The sequence below is a fragment of the Physeter macrocephalus genome, chromosome 8 (genome assembly GCF_002837175.3).
Source record: "Physeter macrocephalus isolate SW-GA chromosome 8, ASM283717v5, whole genome shotgun sequence".
NCBI lineage: Eukaryota > Metazoa > Chordata > Mammalia > Artiodactyla > Physeteridae > Physeter > Physeter macrocephalus.
Window position 1 is genome coordinate 142737138 of NC_041221.1, and position 21299 is coordinate 142758436.

At 45.6% G+C, this 21299-nt stretch overlaps 1 protein-coding gene across 1 annotated transcript in view; it reads right to left on the minus strand.

Moving 5' to 3' along the window:
• Window positions 1–21299, minus strand: part of LOC102984354 (dihydropyrimidinase-related protein 3-like) — a 103785-nt gene that overhangs the window by 5713 nt on the left and 76773 nt on the right. The window contains exons 2-7 of the mRNA XM_055086913.1: window positions 18154–18242; window positions 13877–14030; window positions 11062–11257; window positions 8731–8792; window positions 7745–7825; window positions 3670–3738 (exon numbers count right to left, since the gene is read on the minus strand). Coding sequence (XP_054942888.1) covers window positions 3670–3738; window positions 7745–7825; window positions 8731–8792; window positions 11062–11257; window positions 13877–14030; window positions 18154–18242 — 651 coding nt within the window. The remainder of the gene's footprint in view (window positions 1–3669; window positions 3739–7744; window positions 7826–8730; window positions 8793–11061; window positions 11258–13876; window positions 14031–18153; window positions 18243–21299) is intronic.

Genomic DNA, 21299 nt, shown 5'->3' on the forward strand with positions numbered 1-21299 from the left:
TGTTCATTGCAGCACTATTCACAACAGCCAGGACATGGAAGCAACCTAAATGTCCATCGACAGACGAATGGATAACGAAGATGTGGTATACACACACACACACACACACACACACACACACACACACAATGGAATATTACTCAGCCATAAAAAAGAACGAAATAATGCCATTTGCAGCAACAAGGATGGACCTAGAGATTATCATGGACCTAGAAATTATCATAAGTGAAGTAAGTCAGAGAGAGACAAACATCATATGATATCGCTTAAATGTGGAATCTAAAAAAATGGTACAAATGAACTTATTTTAAAAACAGAAATAGAGTCACAGACATAGAAATGGTTACCAGGGGTGGGGGGAAGGGAAGGGTAAATTGAGAGATTGGGATTGACATATACACACTATTATATATAAAATAGATAACTAATAAGGACCTACTGTATAGCACAGGGAACTCCACTCGATACTCTGTAATGAAATCAACTATATGCCAATAAAAATTAAAAATTAAAAAAAGAAGTGGAGATAGGGAGGGTGTAGCAGGGGACGGTGGGGTGAGAGCAGTGTCTGGCCAGAGTGGGCGCTGCATCAGCATAGCTAGAGTTTTCCCTTGGCCTATTCTCTCCTCTCCCTGTGATTATCACAAAGGCCACATGTGATGGAAGTCTTTGCTCCCCAATCTGCCTAGGGCAGAATCTCTGGCAAAACACAATCCCAACACCAGTATGTATAAATAACCAGTGAAGGCAACTAGGCATTAAGTCCTTTCCTGCAGCAATGTGTGGTCAGTGATGGGTTCGTTCCCACAGGCATTTCTTACACTAATAATTCCCAGGCTTCGCAACACAAAGATTTCTTTTATCACTGATTTCCTCCAGCCCACCCTAATGTAGAATTCATGTTTTCAAATACACTAACCGACCCAGTTGAATTTAATGAGTAAGAAATAATAAATCTTCCCTTATTTTATTAACAAAGCAGGACCTTAGAGCTCAGCCTCTCTCATGAGCTGGATCTGTGTTCTGGTTCTGCCACTTAGAAGCCAGGTGATCTCAGGGATGTTACACAACTTCCCAAAGACTCAGCTTCCTGGTCCATAAAGCGGGGATAATAATAGGACCTGACACACAGGGCTGTTCAGAGAATTAACAGAGTTCATCCTTGTAAGGCAATTAGCTCAATCCTGGAACAAGGCAAGTGTTCCTTGAAGGCTGGCTATTGGTTGTATTGCTGATGACAGCTTCCGACCAGTGGGAGAGCCTGCGTTACTACCCAAAGCCCGAATTAGTCCAATTCAGCCCAACGCAGACACGCTGGCGTTTTTCCTTTCAATCAACAACAGCTCCTTTTTGGATGCATATGACCCTCTGGTTAGCCATGCAGCCCAACACTTTAAAAAAATATCAAAAATAGCTTGCAGATACATGCCCAGTGTTTGTATAACGCAAACCAGTCACTGCCCTTGGTGAGTGTGACTTAGGAGAAAGGCTGTAAGAACTTGGCTGGTCCAGCTAGCATCCCCCAAGCTGCACTTTGTTCCACGTGGTGAGATCAAGATCCTGGAGCCCCAAGCACAGGTGAATGTGGCCACCTTCCTGAAGCACCCAGACGTCAGAGTGGCTGTCTCCAAGCCTCGGCTTCAGCTCTCTGAACAGCATTACTCCAGATGCTATCTAGGTGTGCTTTGAATTGAAGAGGGGCTGCCCCTCCTGCACCCATGCCTCCTTCTTCATGCCTGTGCTGACCACTCCAGCTCCTCCACGACTGCAGTCCCGGCCCCTTTGATCTCATCCCCCCCCGCCCACAAGCACCGCAGGGTTTTCAGCACCTTGACAACATGACTATCTTTGGAAGGTTACATCACCCTCCAACTTCACCCAAAAGGGCTTCCAGTGTTGTCGAGATCTGCAGCTGAGAGGCTTTTTACTAAAAAGGAGATGGGAACAGGAGGAGAGTAGGGTTGGGGGGGGGTTGGAAAAACAAACCAAGGAACAAAAATAGACTCTGCTCAGAAATCCCCTGGCTGCTGCGGCAGAAATCGATCTTGCCAGGACTTCTCCACAGTGAACAGCATTGGAGGAAAGTTTCACAAACAGTGCTGTTCACCCTGGCCTACTCAAACAGGGTAAACAATTTTCCAGTCCTTCAAACGTGATGGTCAGTGGCTTAATCTCTCTGAGCTCCTGCTTCTTTATGTAACGATAATACCAAGACTGGGGCAAGGATAACCTTTATCTCCATTAAATGCAATGAGCATAGTACTGGGTATAGGCAAATATTCCAAAGAATGGACCTGATATTAAGGAGATCGACTTTTCTGGAGGGCTGTGACTGTAACCTTGATCACACAATTAAAAATTATTTCAACTGGCAACAAAAATATCATTAAACACAATGGAGCTTCTAGGGTGCTAATAATGTTCTGTTTCTCCAACTGGGTGCTAGTTACACATGTGTGTTCAGTTTGGGAAAATCCATTCCTTTATGATAGGAACAGTTTTCTCTATGTGTGCTACATTTTCTTTTTTAAAAAGATCCTAACAGGGCTTCCCTGGTGGCGCAGTGGTTGAGAGTCCGCCCGCCGATGCAGGGGACGCGGGTTCGTGCCCCGGTCCGGGAAGATCCCACATGCCGCGGAGCGGCTGGGCCCGCGAGCCATGGCCGCTGAGCCTGCGCGTCCGGAGCCTGTGCTCCGCAACGGGAGAGGCCACCACAGTGAGAGGCCCGCGTACCGCCAAAAAAAAAAAAAAAGATCCTAACAGAGACGGCCAACGGGAATACTGTGATTTCTGGTTCTGGCTCCTTCTTCTACCTGTTGTAGAGTATGGAGCTTGGGATGATACAACAGGAAAAGGATTTGCTTTGTTGACATGGAGGGCCTGGAATTTGCTGCAGGTGCCAGGCCCAGGCTGATCTCCCAAAGCCAATGTGCTGTCAGCCATATGGGAACCCCATTCCCAGCTCCGGGCCTGTGCCAGCAGCTGAAGTTGCTGACAGCCCAGAGATGTGGAATCAGCCACTAGTTGCCATTCATTGGCTCTTTAGCTCCTAAGCACTGATGCTAATCAGCATTCATCTTACACGTGGGAAAAACGTACCTGGATGTCCTCATCACCAGACACAAATCTACAGATATAATGTCTATGACAAACCCATTCGGCCCCCTGTCGATATGGCTGATATTGTGCAGGACTTATAATATGGAATAAAGGAATAGTGGGAACCTCTGAGATTCACATGATTGAGAAAGGATTTAGATATTTACCACTCCTACTGAGTAACTGTGCAACACCCTCCGACTTGTATTGTCTTTAGAGAGATTAGGGGCCAGAAGTAAACACTCCCTTTCCTCTCCTTTCTAATTTCCTCAGGGGCCTTGAGTTGGGTCAGTCAGATGTGGTCTTTGAAAGAAATGTTCCAGTTTCTGTCTGGTATTCACAGGGTCCCACCACCTTTCAGAGATGTTTGTTCACCCACCTTATGTGTGTGTGCCAATGGAGGGGAAGCTGAACGCAAACACTACAATGTAAAATGGGCAGCAGACCATAAACCAGGCTGCTGCGGTGACGGGAGTCTCCTGGAAGATGAGGCTACAAAAAAAAGAGCCTCCGTTGCTACTGCTTCTCTCCGTCCACCCCTCTCCCCTACCCCAACCTCCTGAAAATTACCTCCTCTGGTCTGCTCAGTACATGGCCTTCTGGGCCGGTTATCCCCATTTCCAACATCCGGGTTTGCTCCTAGAATGAGAAAAGAATAGAGAAGAGTTTTTATATGAGCTCAACCAAGGTTAGAAAAAGTTAGGCTGGGGCTTCCCTGGTGGCACAGTGGTTGAGAGTTTGCCTGACAGTGCAGGGGACACGGGTTCGTGCCCCGGTCCGGGAAGATCCCACATGCTGCGGAGTGGCTGGGCCCGTGAGCCATGGCCGCTGAGCCTGCGCGTCCGGAGCCTGTGCTCCGCAACGGGAGAGGCCACAGCAGTGAGAGGCCCGCGTACCGCAAAAAAAAAAAAAAAAAAAGAAAAAAAAAAGAAAAAGTTAGGCTGGTATATTCTAATCTAAAGATGTGTTGTTCAAGGGAAAATAAAGAATCAAATGGGGATGTTGAACAAATTTGTTAATTCTATATCTGGAATTGCAAAACAGGGTAGAGTCTTAACTAAGAGAAGAAAAGAACCTTTAAGGGTGGCTTTTTTTTATTAAAAGGACAACAGTCTGTCAAAGTATCAAGTTTTTTCTCCATTACACGTCAAAAGTCGCACCAGCTCACTTATTCTTCATTTCTTTCAGATGCAGACACCTCTGAAAGGACACTGGCTTAACTCGTTTGTTTATTCATTCATGCATTTTGAAACCCATTCATTCAACAAAATGTATCGAGTACCTGCTCTGGGAGAGGTTCCAGGTTACACACTTGAATTAACTTCACGGAGCTTACAGTTTCCTGCTCTGTTTCTCAAAGTCTGCTCCATCCACCACCTGCATCAGAATCTGCTGAGTTGCTTTTGTTAAAAGTGCAGATGTCTAGCCTTACCCAGGTCTACCAAGTCAGAATATATGAGATAAATTCTAGGATTCTGTATTTTAATAAGCCCCTCGGGCTTTCTCATGCTTTAAATATTCGGCTATAATAAGCAGATTCAGAATTTCACCAGACTAAATCATGCCTCTAAACAGCATTACCTGACTTAGCCTTTTGGTCAAATTCTATTTAACTAGGTTGTGGATGTGGCAGAGCTCTCTACCCCTCATAGCTGATGGCTAACTTCCTCAGAACCGGCCAGCTTTCTGGAAGCAGGAGGCTGGGCTAATGGGAACTGGCGCAAATCCTCAGCAGCAGATCTGCAGTTTTGCAGGCATTCACGCTCAAGCACTGAGGCCAGTTCCTAGGAACCTCGCGCTGGTGACACAGGAGATGAAGGAGGGAGGGAGCTGAACGAGGCTTTGTCTCACCTGGAAACTATGAGACACTTAGAAAGGAAGGGATCCCTTCGCCCTGGAAAAGAAGAACTCTTTTTTTGTTGGTTTTTTTTTTTTTTTTTCACGTACATTTTTTAAAGAGGAGGAGGAAGGAAGGTGCATATACTATCAGCAGCCACCAGAAGTAAAATGGTCACTGCCTCTAGCTTGACAGAACTGGACCAAAGGTCAGAGGCTGATACTTCCAGCAAAGTACCTCCACTTTTCATTCTTCCTGTTCCATGTATCAAAGCTTAGATTAAATACAATTTCTTCCAAACTCTGGTGACTTCTGACTCCGAACTGCCTCGTGAAGTCACACAAGGGTTGAGGTGTCCAAATAGAGCATCTTCCATCTTACACGACATTCTCTTTCCTATCTGGTCCAAAAGTGCTGGGACAACGCACAGGATGAAACTCGCTCCAACAATGGTCTCCGAGCACATTCCAATCGCCAGGGCAACTTTTCCATAATACACCTGACTGAGCTCTCCTATGACCTCCCGAATCTGGATCTCCGGAATTCGGAGAATCCCAGGGATCGTTCCTTAAGCTCCACGGGTGATTCTAGTGCCCTGCTCACGTTGGGATGGCCTATTCACAAAGCCACGGTGTCCCTACAGCTGGAAGGTTAAGAATAACATGTAAAGACCCATGGATGCCACCTGACATGGGTGGGGGAGGTGTGGGCACCTAGAGGCACCGATCGCTGCTGTAATTACGTCACAGTTTCGGTTGCTCCATGAGGAAAGTGACCCTGTCTTTTTCACCTTCCCCCTCCAAGGTATGGCACATAGTAGGCACTCAGTAGATATCTGTTGGATGAATGGCTAAAGACGCTGTACTCTCCGACTGCCCTGCCAGCTTGAAACTTGTGAAAATGTCCCTTGTTGGTACCTTTAGAAAATATCTCTTCTTGCTCTTTAGTCACTTTGCATAAAGTGTAGCAAAAACTCTGAGTATAGCAGCTGCCTTCATTTAAATAAACAACGTGATAAAATCTTTCAGCTTGAGGTGAATTTAATAAACATATACACGAAACTCATCCAAATGGAAAAACGCCCTTATTCTTTTCCTGACCGGGAACAGATCTTCCCAAGGTGGGGCGGAGGCGGGGAGGCGGTGAGGAAGCAGACACACTTCTGTGCTAAGAAGCCTCAAAAGGAAGCTGGAAAGGGGCTGTGAGCCGGAGCCCGTCTGCCTCCACAGAGGCTAGGATGAAGAAGCTGGGAGTCTGATTGCTAGGGCATCTGGAGGGAGGGCTGGGGCGTCTGGCTGCTGCACTGAAAGCTTGAGAGTGGGGAGGAGAGCCAGCTCCACCACCACCAGGATGCCTCCCATGGGAGCAAGGCATTTGGAGCCTCTTCGGAAAATGACTTCATTATCTGGGTGTGCGGGGGATGTGGGAGAAGGCTATCAGGGGCCTGACTAATTAACCTCCTCGGTCATAAGGGAGTGGAAACTGCACGCTTAACTCACCTCCTCCGCTAGAGAGACAGCCCTGAGAGTCTGAAATCCTAACAGCTGGAGCCTGCACAGCCGGGGCGCTGCCTCTCCGGGAGCCCGCAGCTGGACTGGTGGAGAAGGACCCTTCTCCACCATCTCTGGGTAAAGATGCTCACTGAGGCACATCCCCCGAGAAGCTAAGATTGTGTTCTCCCAGTTGCTGGCTGTGATCCCTGGGCCAGTGACCTCATCCTTTAGCGCCTCAGTGTTCTCATCTATAAAACAGGGAGGAGGGTGGGCGCCATCTTGAAAGGCTTGGGCGAAGATTAAATGGGAACATACGAGAGCCCTGACCAGGGCCTGGCACATGGTGGGAAGCGCTCCCCAGGTGGGACCTGCTGTTGGAAGCTGATGGGTCTGAGATGAGGGTCGGCCTCAATGTGTTCCCACACCCCTGCCGACCACATTCCCCATGTCCTGGACAACTTCTAAAGCACAGCCCGAGTACTCGAGAGCTCTGGAATGCATCTGTTTTGGCTCCCCGCTATAGCCTAGTGCCTGGCACAAAGCACTGAGGAAATACTCTTAAAAGAATGAATAATGGTTTCTTGCTGTTAATGTTATCAAATGGACTAAGAGAGCTGACACTGTTTGCTGGCTGCCGCCTCCTAGCGGAAGCCAATCCTGAACACTTCTGAGATAAACAAAACCCTGGCGAAGACACATCTGTTCATCTAGCCCACTAAGCAACCCAGGAGACGGAGAGAGAAGTGCTTTCTGCTTCCTTACAAATGATCAATTGGGGCCTTGGGGCCCTTGCTTTCATCACTCTTTCCTCAGGTTTCTCAATATGATTTCTAGGAAATCAGTGGGATGTCTGATCCCCACAAGACCTGAATTCTTTATTATCTAAGGTCGTGATCCAGGCAGTCCTGGATCAGATTTCCAGCTTCTGAAAAATGCTGTCTTAGAGTTTTTCTTTAGGACTGAGCATGACACATACCTTGGACTCATTTTCAAAACAGAATCAGCGATGCTCTCCCACTAAATGGCCCAATGTGAAAACCTCCTCTGCCAGGATGCCTTTTCTGATTCCCCAGAATGGCCAGACGGCTCCCTGCTTTCCAGCTTCTGCTTTCTCCCTCGCTTGTCTATTTGCCCTCATAATTCCTCCTCCTAGACTGTGAGGTCCTTGAGGGCAGGTTCTGTTCTTAGCAGAGTACTTATGAGGGTGCCTGGCACATACTGAGAGCTCTGGCAACACTGAAGAAATGAGAAAATAAATGGGACGCAGACCCTAGCCCAAGCAGGAAGTGCACTGCAGGGAGCTGCGCTGCGTTACCTGGGCAATGATATCCCCATTCTCAGCGTGCACCTGAGCGATGGCTCCCAGCTCTCCCAGACAGGTGAAGATCTCATACAGCTGAAACAGAAATGAGTCTTTGTCACATTCACAAGACACAATGCTTTTAGCAATCTCATGCAAGGGCCAACGACTAGGGCCAGAGCTAAAATAAATGGGATGAACTAGAGGAAATAAGTGACTAGGGCAGAAATATAGACTAAAACATGCACAACCAAAGAGGAGTGCTAATCCAAAGGAACTCTAGGAAGCTGTCTCTATAAGGAACCCAGCATGTCTCCTACGCAGACAGGGCACACATCTAACAGAGTGATACTAACTCCCCTACTCTGCCTCCTGCACACACTTTAAATGGAATTACTTCCCACTGAACTCAGACAGATCTTCAGAATCCTTCTTAACACTCCTGAAACGCACTGCAGCCTGGCCAGAAGCTAACTCAAAAGCTGAAACCTCTATCTCTTAGCCCCTCAAGGCAGACCACCCTTGTGTCCTTGCCAGGTGGTAGGGGAATTCATTTTCTGTATTTCTTCTGAGAAGCTGAGCTTTGTCTAAAACAAGCACACCCCATGCATTTCGGAGAGAGTCAGAGGCAAGCTGGTACGATTACCCCAAAGAGTAGACGGCCCTCCTTAATCCCACAGGGCTGAACACTTACACTTCCCCTGAGTTCCCGAGGGCTGTAGAGTTTGTTTGGTAGATGGGAGATTTAGACACGCCCTTCCTCTTATCGTTTTGAGAAAGCTGCTGCCAGTTGAAATTTTAGCTCCCTGTCTGCCTTGCCCCTGGCACCCTGCCCGTTACCTTATTTAAAATGTAGCATGGACAGCGAGGACTTCAGGAAGCTCTCTTGCCCAGCAGTCTCCCACACTGACCACAGTAACTCATGTGCAAAGAGCCAAGGTCACCAGCAACCATAGGAAAGCCATCCAGAGACCCCAAACCACACAGTGATGGGTTATTACCTCTGTGTTCGACACTTGATACAAATCCTTATAGGCCATGTAAACCATGAAGGAGTTCACCCCTGCAAGAGAGGGATGGGAGGGAAGACAGGAGGAAGACAGCATTATTACGACCCTGCTGCATCCTGTGCTCCCACTGTGACACCCCCGGGGCCCCGAGGGCATCGCAGGCCCCTGCCCAATGCAAAGCGGATGCGTCCCATTCTCCAAGAGCATTTTTCTATTTCCTCCTCTACCCTGTAAAATTGACGATTCCTATGACGTCATATCAGAATGGTCTCTTCTTCTGCGGTTCCTTCCTGCCTCCCCCTCCACTGTTCCCAGCCCAGAGGGCCAACAAGCCTCGACACTGCTCAAGGCAGGATACCGTGTCAAGAATCACTGCAGCACACTAGCTGTGTACACACACTAGGAGTGGCACCACGTGCTGGGTCAGCGAGCTTGGAAAACCTAACCCCTTGAGCCTCAGTTTCCTCATCTGTAAAATGGAAAAATAACACCACCCTGCTACATAAGGTGGTCAGAAACTTTAAAAGGGACAACACATGCAGAACTCTTAGCACCAGCACGTGGTTGATCTCCTGGGAGTGGTTTATTTTGCTCTTTGTGAGTGCCTGCTCTCCACCAGGCCTGGGCAAGGTGTTGGGTCTGAGAGAGAACTAAAATCTAGAGCCTGTCCTAGGGGAAGTAACAGAGTTAATGCAGAGAAATCAAGGTTCACCTTGGGCTTAAATATCTAAGTCATCAGCGTTACAAGGAAAGAGCCATTTAATTTCTCCCCCCAAATACACTATTAATAGAGTAATTTATAGAAATAGGTGGGACTGGGGGACAGAGAGTCATTTAGAGGAAAGGAGGGTAATTTTGTTCTCCGGCCATTAGGGCCATCTCAGCCCACAGTATTCCAGGCCAAAAGTGGACTGTAATCTGGGACCTTTCCTACCCAGAATGGTGCAACTCAGGGCAGTTTTTCCCAACACAACCCTTCCCACAAGCCTCTGGGTCATCCGTGGTATGACTCAGGCCCTTCGGAAGGGAAGTGGGTGTTAAAGCCGTTCACTTTTCTACCTAGTTGAGATGCAGTGTGAAAGGAGACACAGAAAGAAGGGAGGAAGGAGACTTCCCTGGCAGTCCAGTGGTTAAGACTCTACGCTACCACTGCAGGGGGCGCGGGTTCGATCCCTGGTGTGGGAACTAAGATCCCGCAAGCCGCGCTGTGCGGCCAAAACAAGAAAAGGGAGGGGTTAATCTCACCCTCTGTATCAGATAGTGAGAACTGGGCAGAACTTGTGGGGTGAGGGGGGGATGCAAAGGAGAGTTTGTCCTCTGGAGGTCATCCCCTCCCCCTAACCCCGAGCACACTGCCTTCCACTGCACTCCTGGCCTTTGCATCAAGACTGCTAACTGATAACAGTATTATAAAATTAGTATAATAATAATTATAATAATACTATTAGTACTAGTATCGTAGCACTATTGTTACTATCATAACAATATTCTGCATCTTGCAGCATTTATCCTATTGCTCTGCACCGGCCTGCTTCCTTTTGCCATGGATACCGGCACAGGCCATTCCTCATACTCCCCTAAGTCCTCCAGGCCCCCCTCGGATGCGAAGCACATCACATGTCTGCGTGCATGGAGAGGGGGTGGTGCGTGTGTGAAATACTTGACCATCAGAACACAGAAAGAAGTAAACACAGAAGAATCTAAGTCAATGGGAACCTAAATCATGAACTCATAGAGAGGACACAGACACACGCAGACACACACACACACACACACACACACACACACACACAACTTTCAGGCCCTAAGCTCCTATCTGGAGTACGAACACATCTTTGCTCCCAGAAATGTCTTACCCTTTTCCGAGGATGCTTATTGTTATATAATAGTAATGGTTGGATCTTTGGAATCAAAATGATTGAGGTTAAACATTCCTAATCTCATATGTACTAGCTGTATGACCTTATGTAAGACGTCAACCTCTCCTGACCTCAGTTTCTTCCTCTGTACAATGGGCAGTATTGCACGGAGGTGCAGAGCACAGGCTTTGGGTAGATCTACTGCTTACAAATTCTATGATCTTGGGCTACTTATTCTGAGTCTCAGGTTCTCCAACTGCAGAGTAAGGATAATAATCCCTATCTCATGGGGATCCCGTAAGGAATAAGTAGGATGGCATAAAGTGCCTGGTCCATAGTGGTACCCCTATATCCGGCATTCATACTCAAGGTTCCAGGGTCCAGCAAGGAGAAGCGACTAAATGAGTGGACAGTATGGGAAGGACAGGCAAGGGGGAAGGGAGGAAGGCACATCCGGGCTCACCTTTGTCTTTGATAAGGCTCTGCACCTCCTGCTTGACGCTGTCATTCCAGTGGGTAATGTCCACGTGTAAGGAATAGTCACAGCAGCTCTTGCCATCGGCCCACTCCCGCCACTTCTCATAGGCCTCCGTCAGGCTGGACTCAGGCTCGGGCACCACGTGGTCAATGATCATGGTGGTGCCCCCCACTAAGGCAGCCTTGGTCCCTTGGAAGAAGTCATCCACTGTTCACGTGTAAGGAATAGTCACAGCAGCTCTTGCCATCGGCCCACTCCCGCCACTTCTCATAGGCCTCCGTCAGGCTGGACTCGGGCTCGGGCACCACGTGGTCAACTGAACAACAGAGGCCCCGCATGGGCGACTCATCGACACAGCCTTTGGTCCCCTCTGTACAGGTCTGCTCTTGCTTGCTTAGCTATGACAGCAAAGTCTCTATTTCTTGAGCACGGGGTTAACCTTAGAAAGGGTTCCCGGGTGGTTTCAACGTTGCTGATGATTCAACTGTCACTTAACTATGGGATCTTGGGCAAATTACTAGCTTTTCTAAACCTTAATTTTCTCATTCTTAAAATGGGCACCAAGTGGGGTTGGGGACAGGGGTAACACTGCCTTCCCTCTAAGTTTGTTAAGGGATTAAATGGGAAAATGCATGGAAAGTGCTTCACCTGATGCCTGGCACATAGTAAGTGCTCCATAAATATTAGCTATCAATTGATGAGCACCTACTGTGTGCCATTATTACCACTATTACAGGAGTCATTGCTGGTGATCAAAGTTGGACTCCCTTCTATGGGAAGAAGGAGGGGTTTTAAAGTTACGTCTGGGCACAAGAGGATGAATCCTCGTGTTTACTGCCGTAGGAAAGACCTAGTATCAGTTAAGTGAACTTGACGCTTGGCCCACAGATACTATTTCCATGCAAACTTTCATCAAGAATATGGTTTTTCTGAGGCCAAAACCTACTCTTGCAGTACCTGCAATGGTGGATAATACTTCTAAAAAGAATAAGATTTACACCAATAACATTGGTGAAGTTAAGGCAAAAATTAGAGTATTTCATAGTTCCCCATGGCAGTCGAGAGAAAGTATGAATTGGTACAACTTTCCTAAGAACAATTTTGAAATGTGTATCAAAAACCATGACATTTTTCATACCTCAACAATTATTCCTATGCCTAAGAATTATCTCTAAGGAAATAAACATGGCTATTTGCAAAATCTGGGTTCTCAAGATGTTTGCCACTATTTATATATTTATGTAAGTGGAAAACTGGGAACAAAGTCTTACAATAGGGAAGTTTGGTTAAATACATAAATTGTGATACCTTCATAAAACGGATGTCAGGAGTCCATTTAAAATTTGGTAGAATAAAAATAAATGAATGGAAAAATATACATGACATATTAATTAGTGAAAATAGAAGGCCAAAGCGCAGTATGTTTATTACAATCCTTTTTGTTAAATAGAAAAAAAAATGGCCAAACTGTGACAGTGAAGTGAGATTTATGGGGTTTTTTTCTTTTCTGCATACCTAGGGTTTTTTAACTATCTACAAAGGACATGTACACGTCTGTCGTTCTTGTATGCATTCCTCTCTTCTCATGTGGAGCTCCTTCCCTAACGCAGAAGCCCAGTGCAGAAGCCCAAGCCTAATGCATATGTCCAGGGTTCTGAACAGGTCCAGCTCCTCGGCAAGATGGCAGAAAGCCAGGCCAAGATCACTCATTTCCTCAGCCTTCTAGCACAGGCAGCTTAAGTGCACTTATCGGAAAGCAAAGTCATGGAGCTATGTTACTGGTGCCTGGACCCACAACAGGGCCTTCGTGGGCAGGCAGCTGCCGAGAAGTCAGCTGGCTTCCTCCCTTTGGCTGAAGAAAGGCTTTGGTCTCCCAGAATTGCACCTTTTATGGCCCTGACACAATTTTCCTGGGTTTCCACACCCAACTAGCTAGAGCTGAACCCTGCTACTACTCCCATTGAAAGGAAGCAAAAGACAGTGAGTAAGTCTAAGGCTCAGGCTGTACTGAGTTCTCAAGTGGATGTATACTGTGGTAAACAGTGCTCTTGCTGACCAAGCTGGGGGCCAGGGCTGGGACGGGAGCCAATTCATTGGGATTCCTTTGGCTTAGGAAGGAGTGCCCTGGAATGCTATCTGCTCAGTAATCCTGGCATTCAACTCCCTAGGTTTCTTTGGAATTGCAAAAGTCACCAGAAAAACAAAACAAGAGAAACAACCCCCCAGCTTGCCCAATCTTAAAGATACAGCACAGACCAAATAACACTAACCACCATTGAATCCTCCTAAGTTCTCAAGAACTGCAAGTCTCATTATCATTATCATGGGATGCTTCTCAACCCCATTCTCACTGCTCTGCCTGTACTCTCTGCCCCTGCTGCCTCAGACCCAAGTTGGAAGTCCTGAAATCGCTTTTTGCCCACGATCCACAACTTTTTAAGTCCACTTTCCGCAGAGACTGGCCCAGAGATGATAAGTGCTGATTCCCCACCCATGGCATACCGGGCCCCTGCTCTAAGGCAGACAGAGAAGACAGATGCTTTCAAGGTCATGAACCTCCTGAATCTCCTCTATGCGGTTACAGGAGCTGCCAATGTCCTCACTATAACCAGCTTTTCTCAGGTCTCATCAGGCAGAAAGTCTAAAAACTGAATTGAGGGGAAGTGTACGAGTTACCAGCAGAGACCACTGCAGTTAACATGTTAGTTAAACTCACTCCCTAGGACCCCTCGCACGCTCTACACAAATGTGTAAAGTCGGGGGACTTACTGATCATAGTGGTGCCCCCCGCTAAGGCAGCCTTGGTCCCTTGGAAGAAGTCATCCACTGTGGTCATTCCCTTGTAGGGCATCTGGAAGTGAGTGTGGACATCGATGCCTCCAGGAATCACCATTTTCCCATTGGCCTCAATGGTCTTCACCCCTCCAGGGACAATCAGATTGTCTCCAATTTGCCTGGTGAGACAGGGAAACAACCAGCAATTTAAAAGAATGACTTCCAAGATAAACATAGTATTATAAGGATTTGAAATGTTGTAACTTATGTTTATCAAAGTAGTCTTTTGCAAGTGATTCACAAGTTTAGCAATCTAGAAACAAATAAAGACAGGTATCCATAACAGAAAACATTTTTTTTATTACAAGACATTGAACATAGTTCCCTGTGTTATACAGTAAGACCCTGCTGTTTATCTTATATATAGTAGTGTGTATCTGTTAACCCCAAGTTCCTAATTTATCCCTACCCCCCTTTCCCCTTTGGTAACCCTAAGTTTGTTTTCTATGTCTGTGAGTTTGTTTTTGTTTTGTAAATAGGTTCATTTGTATCATGTTTTAGATTCCACATACAAGTGATATCATAAGATATTTGTCTTTAACTTACTTCACTTAGTATGATAATCTCTAGGTCCATCCAGAAAACAATTTTTTTATAGACACAAAACAATCTGATATGCTGTTTGGTAGGACCATGTGTCCCGGCTTAGTACTGTAACACCAGTGGTTTAACCACGTCTAGAATATAGGGTGTGTAATAAATATTTTTTAATAAGTGTTTTTATTATCCTTTTCATTTTTTTCTTTATTTAAAGGTCAGGAAGAACATTTGCAGAAGGACCGAATGGCTGTAAAATAATGAACTGTTAGGAGAGACTGAAGGAGGTAAAGAATCATTTTAAAGAACAGGTGTGTGAACTTTGCTATCCTCTAAATGGGTTCATCTGTGCTCCTAATAACAAATGGAATCTGTCTGGGGCATTTCACAACTCCGACTTCACTCTCAATTCCATCCTTCCCTGATAGTTTATCCGTCAATCACAGCTGATGGCAGATTCTCCAAGAGGAAGCCAAAGATGCAGATGCCTACGCCAGCTGCTTTTGTATGGTCAGCATCTCAGTAGAAGTTTCAAGCCAAGGAAGGTGATTATGACAACCTCCACCAGATACAGCTTCACCCAAGAAGCTTCAGAGCATCCCAGGGAGGCAGAGACGGGGAGACTGGTCTGGGAAGGAAGCCAATAAGTATGCCAAGGGCACACTACACAAGACAAATGACAAATACAACTACTCCTAGCACAATGTAACCGCACAGACCATCTATGTTGTTTAGTTCACATCCTTGATTGAAACATCCAGTTAATTCCAGGTAGACTTATGATTCTTTTTTCTTTTTACTAAACTTATTTTATTCATTTTATTTTTGGCTGCATTGGGTCTTCATTGCTGCTCGCAGGCTTTCTCTAGCTGTGGCGAGCAGGGGCTACTCTTCGTTGCGGTACGCAGGCTTCTCTTGTTGCGGAGCATGGGCTCTATGCGCACAGGCTTCACTAGTTGCGGCACGCAGGCTCAGTAGTTGTGGCGCACGGGCTTAGTTGCTCCACGGCATGTGGGATCTTCCCGGACCAGGGCTTAAACCTGTGTCCCCTGCATTGGCAGATGGATTCTAAACCACTGTGCCACCAGGGAAAACCTAGACTTATGATTCCTAAGGCTCTACCTTATCATGAGCCCTCTCCTACCTTGGGGACACATGTACCCCACTGCCAGTGGCATGAATACTTTCCGCTTTTGTTCATAGCCAGCTAAGAAAGATACTCTGCTGGGGTAGGAAGAAGTCTAGCACTTGCCTGACAAAATCTAAGTTCTACAACTAAAATTAAGTCTTTCTGACATCTCTAAGAGTTCACCCTTACCACACCACCACTCTGCCATTCCAGAAACACCACAATTCAAAACACACTGTGGAAAAAATGCAGCCTTGATTTTAATTCCATTCTAGTCCAGATACTGGCCAGTGTGTTCCCATGTCCCTGCCTCACTGATTCACCTCTAAGGGGAACTGAGAACCAAGGGCATGAAGAGCTGCCTGGCTTGGGTGTGCCTATGTATGTATGCTTCTACCAATTTTGACAACTGGTATAACACCCAGTCTGAAAAAGAAAAGCCTTCCCTCCTTTTCCCCACTGAACCAATCAAGGTCCCCTTAATCCTTGAAGGCTTAGCTTCCATCTCCCCTCCTTGGTCAAGTTTCTACTGACAGCCAGGTCTAATAATTAAGAGTGTGGCTCTGCCCTGGATGTGGGCTATGTGGATTCGCAATCTTGGATCTGCTAATACTAGCGTTATGACTTCGGCCAAGTTACTTAACCTCACCATGTCTCAGTTTTTTCATCTGTAAAATGTAATAAAAGTGCCTCCTTGGGCTTCCCTGGTGGCGCGGTGGTTGGGAATCCGCCTGCCGATGCAGGGAACATGGGTTCGTGCCCCGGTCCGGGAAGATCCCACATGCCGCGGAGCGGCTGGGCCCGTGAGCCGTGGCCGCTGAGCCTGCGCGTCGGGAGCCTGTGCTCCGCAACGGGAGAGGCTACAGCAGTGAGAGGCCCGCGTACCGCAAAAAAAAAAAAAAAGTGCCTCCTCCATAGGTCTGTTGTGTAGATTAAACGTTAATCTTTGTTAAGCCCAAAGAACACTATTAGTTAGGCATATGAAAATTCAGTAAATATCAGCTATTATAATCAATAACCATCTTGATCTCACGTAGCCCTCTCCTTCCTCTGGATCTCATCTGTTCTACTAACTTAATACTCGATATTGATATTATCTGGTGATGTCATGTGCTTTGCATGTACAGACATGTCACTTCCCCTAAAAGACTCTCAAGTCCCTGGGGGAAGAGAGCACGATGATTTGGGTCCCAATGATATCTACCATACCATGTGACACGGTACGTGTCCCGTGCCTGAGACAACTTCTTTGCACATATCAGGCACTCCATCAATCTTCACAGGAAACAATTCAGTAAAAACTGGAGGAAATTATTTGTTTTTATGGTCTGTGAGTTAAGAATGTTGTTGGAGATATATCATTTTATAGGACTGGATGAAGATCATGTTTATACACCCTTTTCTCCACCACCAACACATAACATCTGATGGTTAAATTCCTTCTATAACACCCTTGGCAAGTGGCCTTCCAGTCTATTTTAATAGAGATGGCAAAGAAGACTCAGTTTATGTATTCAACTATGGTAGTAGGTGCCTGAATCACTGCATGAAGATTGATTGTGAGCCTGTATTTAGGGCTCAACTGTGAAAAGTTCTGTGATCAATTAGTGATGCCTGCCATGAGCTCTGGAATGAGGAAGAAGCATTAAGTACTAAATTATTTTCCAACTCTGAAGATCTCTAAATGAGGGAACACACTTCCGCCAGAGAGTGGACTATACACAATAATGTCTTAGTAAGAGAAAAATGTAGAATTAATCGTGGCTCATATTTTGAAGAAAGTACAGTTTTACACTGGTTGGCTTGTCTAACAATTCCGTTTTTCCTACTTCTAATATGAAAAAGTATCTATGCAAATTGGCAAGGCTAACAAACACAAATATCTTCATTCTTGCATTTGTTTATTCATTCATCCATTCATCCATTCATTCATCCATTCATTCAATGCACTGATTAATATGTTGATCTTTAGCAAGTTATTTACTCTCTCTGTTTCTCTTTCTCCTCTATCCTCCTCTGCAAAGGGGGTAATAAGAGTACTCACCTCATAGGATTGCTGGCAGATTAAATGATAAGGCATGTAAAACATTTAACGCAGTGCCGGGCACATACTATATACTCAATAAAACGTAGCTCTTACAGAAGTCTCTATGTGTTAAGTACTGGGTTAAGTGCTGTAAATACAGAGAATAATAAGACATGGTCCTTGCTCTAAGAGGGCCAACAGTGTCAGAATTGCTATGATTGATAAAAGCACAGGGTTTTTAAAAGCTCATCAAAGGGAAGGCTAGCCTAGATTTAGGGGCTGGTAAGGAATGTTTGCCTACAGAAAGTTGTACCTAAGCCAAGTTTCCAAAGATAAGTAAGCAATCTATAACCAGAATCTTAAGCTAGCTAATGAAGCTGAACAAGATAAAAATAAAACTGAATGAGGCCAGGGATGGATCATATGGTGGGTTGGATATACCAGTTTTATACAATATCTTATCAATGTGGGGAAGTTTGATAAGAAGCAAGTTTTCTTCTGAGCCTCTAACGAAGTTCAAAAGACAAAGCCAAGGGTACTATATACCTACTTTATTAAGCCGTCTTCCATGTAAATATCAGCATAAAAGGATTGATCATCATTGACGATTCTGCCTCCCTTGATCAGAAGACGGTCGCTCTAGAAAAGAAGGAAAACAGGAGTCATTCTCACAGCTAGGATTTCAGAGAACAGAGGTCTGCCGAGGTTCTCCCAATTCATTGTTTTAGAGGTTTAGCAGAAACCATTTTCTTAAGACATCTGTGTGCTCAGTGCACTCAGTCTTTCTGTTAGGTACCCAGTCTTTCTCGTTTGACCCTATTCAAATTATTCTGGAGTTTCACCTCTTGCTTCTGCAACCTATCATAGCCACTCAGAAATGTAGCTACTCTTTATAGTGTCTTTTTCCAGAAAGCACTATATAATGCAAAGTGGGATAACATCTACCTCAGTGCCTAGCACTCTGTCTGGTATTCTGCTGGCACTCCATAGTGATTCCCCAAAACAGAACTTAGCGTCAGGCATACAATGAAATGGCCTTTGAAAGTCTTTATATGACAGGGGGATCATGTTATGTTTAAAATTCAGGATACTTATACAGGTGCACACATGCACACAAAGTTGTGGCATGTATAACTCAAGGTGGAGAAATTATGCAGGATTCATATCTGCTTCACTATACTCAGTATTTCTCACATTCTCTGAAACATATTTCTTTATTGCTTTTCTTGTGAAAAAAATTGCTTTTCTTATGAGAAACGTCTATTTAAAAATTATAACTTAAATGAAGTTTGGATAAGTGATCCAACTGGAAACAAGGCACATACACTCCGAGGTTATTAACAAAATATAAACCTATATTTTATTTATAAGTCAGGAGAGACACACATCACTTGTCAGCTTTAGAGATCACAGATTTCATTAAATGAATGGAGCTTAGACCACAGCATGAAGGATGGACATAGCTTTGTTGGGTTCACAGGGGAGAAGAGAATCCCTAGGAGCCTGGCTGAGTGGAACTGCAACCTGAAAAACAATGGTGGGCTGCAGTTTGTTAAGAATTCAACATACAGACTTCAACTCTCCACCCATCCATCCACCCATCCATCCATTATTCACACATCCACTCAGCAAATAAGTATCTAATATTTATTGTTAAATAGGCGGGGAGGATGCAATTGTGAGTGAGCCACACCATCAAGGTCACTGCCTTGATGGAACTTAAGGAGAAGTCTAGCAATAAAGAAATAAAGTCATCAAAATAAGTAAAACAATGTAAAATTGTATCAAGTGTCACAAAATACAAGGGAGTGGGGCTTGTTTAAATAGAGGCTGGAAAAGGCCTTTTTAGGGAAGATCAATTTAGATGGAAAACTGCAGGCAGAGGGAACAGTGTGTGCCAAGGCCCTGTGGGAGGAAGAAGTCTTGTTTCTTTGAAAACCTGAAAAAGATCAGTGTGGAGGAAGCTTAGGGATCAAGGAGGGAAATGGCATGAGATGATGCTGGTGAGGTAGGGCTTTCAAAAAAGGACACAGGTTTAATGGGGGAAGGAAGCCCCACAGACAGGCTGACTTCTGGCTTCCGAAATCAAAGACTGTGAACAGGGCCAGAAAATGAGAAGTGAAGCTAGGGCTCCTCTGGGGATATAGCCAATTACCACTTACTCTCTCCTGCTTCCAAGGTATTGGGTAAGAATAAGAAATTTCATCATACTGTATTGTCAGGGGGAAGAATTTTTTTAAAGATACAGATCAATGAGGTGTAGACAAAACCTACATATATGGCAAAGAAGATGTACTAATGAGGTCAAATACAAACTACTACCACACGCGATCTACAAGCCCCTCAAGAGGTGGCCTCTGTCAGCACATCCACTCTGTTAGGTTCTATCACATGTTGCCTCATATTTAATATGGTGGCAAAACTAAGAGACATGTAGTTCTAGCCACCTATCAGGCTCTCTGGCCACTAAGCCTTTGCAAAGATGTTCTCTCCGCCTTCTCCTATGTTCACCTACCACTGACAACCATCCTCTCCATTGTCGAGCCTCAATCAAAGGGTTTTTCCCCCAGGATGCACTACCAGACTTTCCAGCAAATTCTACCTGCTCCCACTGTAGCTGAAAGAATGAATTGTTCTACAAGAGTTGGTTTACTGTTCATCAGTCTCCTGACTAGACCAAAGACTCCTGTAGTCTTAGAACTATGTGTCTTTTGATCTTTTTACCTTATTCCCATCTTCGATAGCTGTTAAATATTGGTCAAATGAATGGCTGAAGGGTGGGACATAGGAGGTTGTATTATATATCAGAATGATAAAAAGGCCATCTGAGTCAGAAAGTTATGTGAAGTGGTCGGAATATTGGACTTCTAAGGAAAAAAAAATTTTAATTGAAGGCTACTGTAATCTACCACTTTAACAGTAATTGCAAAATTATAGGAGGCAGTCCTAGGACTGTGCTTCTCAAACTAGGGTGCACATTAGAAAAATATAGATTCCCTGGCCCTGCTCTAGGCCAACAACTATGTATTTTATAAGCTCTATAAACGGCTCTTAGGCAGCCATCAGCCAGCCCACACCAAGTCACAGACCAGCACCAGGAACCACGGCCCCAGACACAGTTTGTGTGTCTGTGAAGGCAACAGAAGCTTCTCCAGCAGCAGCTTCATACTAATAATAATCTTGGTAACTCTAAGAGTTCCCCCCACAGCTCAGTGCTTTTCTGATGCTCTTTATCTTTCTAGCAAAGAGCTGAAGTACGCTGGTTTAGGGAAAGGGGACAGTTACTGCCTGAACTGAGCCCAGCCATGAAATATGACCATCCTCCTGCCTGGGGGCATCCAGTCCTGAGCCACTGGGGATCATCACTTCCTTCAATAAGCATCAAATATCAACAAAGGGGAAAAAGCTATCTCAGGCCCCTTGTACATCAGGGGTGTAGTAAGAGGTTACCCAAGTGGAATTAACATCATTGAGATGGCATCGTTAAAAACTGTTCAGGGGGGCTTCCCTGGTGGCGCAGTGGTTGCGCGTCCACCTGCCGATGCAGGGGAAACCGGGTTCGTGCCCCGGTCTGGGAGGATCCCACATGACGCGGAGCGGCTGGGCCCGTGAGCCATGGCCGCTGGGCCTGCGCGTCCGGAGCTTGTGCTCCGCAACGGGAGAGGCCACAGCAGTGAGAGGTCCGCATACCGAAAA